The sequence below is a fragment of the Panthera pardus genome, unplaced genomic scaffold (genome assembly GCF_024362965.1).
Source record: "Panthera pardus isolate Hobbes unplaced genomic scaffold, ASM2436296v1 HiC_scaffold_27, whole genome shotgun sequence".
NCBI classification, from domain to species: domain Eukaryota; kingdom Metazoa; phylum Chordata; class Mammalia; order Carnivora; family Felidae; genus Panthera; species Panthera pardus.
This window is the reverse complement of record NW_026526843.1, coordinates 124,893,070-124,896,320: the sequence shown is the minus strand read 5'-3', so window position 1 is coordinate 124,896,320 and position 3,251 is coordinate 124,893,070. Positions and strand designations below refer to the sequence as shown.

Sequence of the window (3,251 nt, the reverse complement as noted above, 5' to 3'; positions counted from 1 at the left end):
AAGCTGCTAAATCCTACTACCCCATCTCCCTGGCGCTCTGTACGGAGATCAGTAGGGCACCAGTGGCAGATGGTGCTCTGGGGGTTGTTCTTTGCTCTGCATTGCAGTGCAGTGAGGTCTACTGAGCTGTGTTCTTGCAAGGACATGGCGGTGGGGTGGGTCTAGGGTGGGTGTCACTGGTTCTGGGTGGGCACCCACCTTACCGCCGCCCTCAGCCTGACGGCCAAGGAGGAGATACCGTGCGGACGGCCATGTGGCCCCGGTAGGCGTGACACTAAGGACTTCTCCAGGCTTTGCCCCAGCTTCATGAAGAAGGGGCAAGGGACGGAGCAGGGAGTGGCTCACGGCGTGGACGATCCTGTGCTGAATGCTCTGGTGCCCGTAGTGAGGCCTCTGGGGAAAGGGTGTACAAGCGACAACAGACTGCGCGATACCGGGGACCTCGCAAGTGAGGCCTGGAAGGTGACAGCGCTGAAGAGGACATGCGGCAAACGGGGGCCACGCTGGCACCTTGGCACTCGCTCCAGAGCCTGGACCGGCCATTGGCGCGCGCTTGCTGGCGGCCAGCACCCTGTCTTGCTGTCTTGCAACTGATTGCTCCCCGAACCTGGCCAGCTGGCCTGACCTGCCCTGGAACCACTTCGCCCCCAGGCCGCATGCGCACACTCTTCACTGCCTCTGTCTCGGCCCCTCCTCCACAGCAGCCACAGCCAATGCGGAGTCCTCAAATCCCAGAGCCTGTGCGCCTGCGCTCAACTTTGGCGGGCTGCGGCGGGAGGCTTCAGGGAGCTAATGGTCTTGCGGCCAAGGCTCCCCCCACCTGCTGCCGTTTCCTGTCCTTGTCCTGAGGCTGCCCTAGCTACACTGGGGCCGGGGCCGAGCGTCATGGCCAGCGTGTCGCGGTCCGGACAAAGCGGAGATTCCCGCCGACCCTGGGCCCTGATCGTCCCGGATGCGAAAGGTGGAGAGTCCCGGCCCCGCGGGAATGCAGGGGCGCTGGAGGGCGTGGGCTGGCCGCAGTCCCCAGGTTCAGGGGCGGCAAGCGCCCATCCTGTGCAGGAAACCCAGGCCGGGTGTGAGATACAGGTGGCAAGCCCAGCGGAGGAATTGGTGCTGATATTGGATGACGGAATGGTGGCGGCTGAGGTGGTGATCGGGGAGGAGGAAGAGGACGGCGAGGCGACCAAGGATGAGGTGGCTGGAGAGGAGAATTCTGAGGAAGCCAAGCCAGAAGCAGAGGACATGCACGAGGAGGAGGAGGTGGAAGTTGAGAGACAGCAGCAGGAGGAGTTTCAGGAGCAAGAGGAGAAGCGCGAGGCAGATGCAGAGGCGGAGAAGGGGCCCCAGCTCTCACAGCCGCTGCAGCAGCAAGAGCCAGCGCTGCGTCCTGCCTCAGCCCAGGACCCGCTGGCAGCGCTGGAGCGTCTTCAGCTGGAGATCAGCGCTGGGAATGCCCAGGATTCCAGGGCCTTATGGCGGCTGAAGCGCAGGATTCTTCGGAGGCGGATTTCTCACCTGGATCACAGAAGGGCCGTCATCAAGCACATCCCTGGCTTCTGGGCCCAGGCGGTATCCTTCCTTGTGCTGGTGGTGTTGGCTTGGGGTGTTGTGCAGCAGCACTGAGAGGAGGGTGCCTCAGGGCGATGGCCCCCTGGAGGCGAGGAGAGGAAAGGGAGCAGGGAGAAAGGTACCTGGACACTGGGTTGGGTGTGGTCTAGGCTCAAACGCACAGCTTCTGATATGAGTGGACTTTGGGGGGTGACTTGGATAGTTACAGCTGCCTTCTCCACGTCTGAACCAAAGGTGGCCTTTGGGTTGCTCTCTTGTGTTACGTGGGGACACTAAACAAGTTTCCCCAGGCTACACGAACTTCAAGCACCCTTCACTCAGAACAGATACTGGAAGGAAACAATTAGCTGTGAAACTGGGCATATAGTGGGTCCACACACCCAACTCTGACATTCATAGCCTGTGTACCTTTTCAAGTTATTCCATAAAAGAGAGGAATTTGGACACACACTCCTATCTTTTGAGGTAAGCATGCCCCTGCCCTTAGTTAGAGCATAGGAAGACACACACACTCCATCTGGGTTACACAGTCTCCAACCATGTGCATGCTTGCACACACACACACACACACACACACACACACACACACTCAAAGGTCTACAGTCCGAAGAGACTAATCAAATCAGAGATAGGCAGCAGGGGTCTATGTATCCTATTGTTTTGCTAAACTTTGTATAGAATGTATAGATAAAGGAATTCTTCAAAGAATGTGATAACACCTTGCAGGCAGGCATTTCAAGAGACGGAAACCCCTCCCAAGTTTAAGTCACCCACCATAAATCTCCAGGTTACAATTTAGTTAGCCAAGCATTATGAATAATCCCATCATCCTCAGTAATAAACCCAGAATTGAATATTAATGGAAGACTGGTGTTACTAAATGACCTAGAATTGAATATTAATAATATTCAATAAATAAACCTACAATTGAATATTAATGGAAGGCTGGCATTACTAAATGACAAAGGATGATGGATTATATCCAACCCACCAATAGTCTTATTTTTCTAATTATTTAAGGTTAATTTATTATTTAAGGTTAATTTATATTTCAGAGAGAGAGATAGACCGACTGTAAGCAGGGCAGGGGCATCAAGGAGACAAAGAATCCAAAGCAAGCTCCAGGCTTTGAGCCTAACACATGGCTCAAACTCCTGAACCCAGAGTTCATTGTCTGCGCTGAGGTCAGATGCTTAACCAATGAACCACCCAGATCACCCCATACTCTTCTAAAAGCTATTAGAATTGTCTCTTTTCATACCTAAACAAACATGTGTATACAAAGGAGGAAGGACTGGACAATATGTAGTATGCAAACAAAAGCAAACAGGAAGGTAGGTTAGCAATACATAGATTAGGTAGATAAATCAAAATATAGACTGCAACCACAGACATAGAATAACAATCCATAATTTGTAACAGAATAGTCCAACAGGAAGTACAAGACAATGTGAACTATTCCTGAACCAACAACAAAACAATCAATCAAATACAGAATACAAGCCAAAGGGACACATGAATAGAAAAAAAAATCACACTTTAGCCACATCAATGTTTAGGTCATGCATACTGAGAAACAACAATAATACAGGGCTGGGAGTGTCACCTTTTACCATACTGAGCAGATTTACATCACATTCCACCCCAAAATGGTGTGAAACAATCTCTTATGCATATGCACA

At 52.3% G+C, this 3,251-nt stretch overlaps 1 protein-coding gene across 1 annotated transcript; it reads left to right on the top strand.

Moving 5' to 3' along the window:
• Positions 1-885: 885 nt before the first annotated feature.
• On the top strand, positions 886-1,623 carry LOC128773794 (testis-specific Y-encoded protein 1-like). Its single transcript, XM_053891383.1, has one exon. It carries the CDS (start codon positions 886-888, stop codon positions 1,621-1,623), a length of 738 nt encoding a protein of 245 aa, XP_053747358.1.
• The last annotated feature ends 1,628 nt before the right edge of the window (positions 1,624-3,251 follow it).

Excerpts from the sequence above, each read along its gene's own strand:
- LOC128773794 (XM_053891383.1), top strand. The coding sequence starts at position 886 with ATGGCCAGCGTGTCGCGGTCCGGACAAAGCGGAGATTCCCGCCGACCC.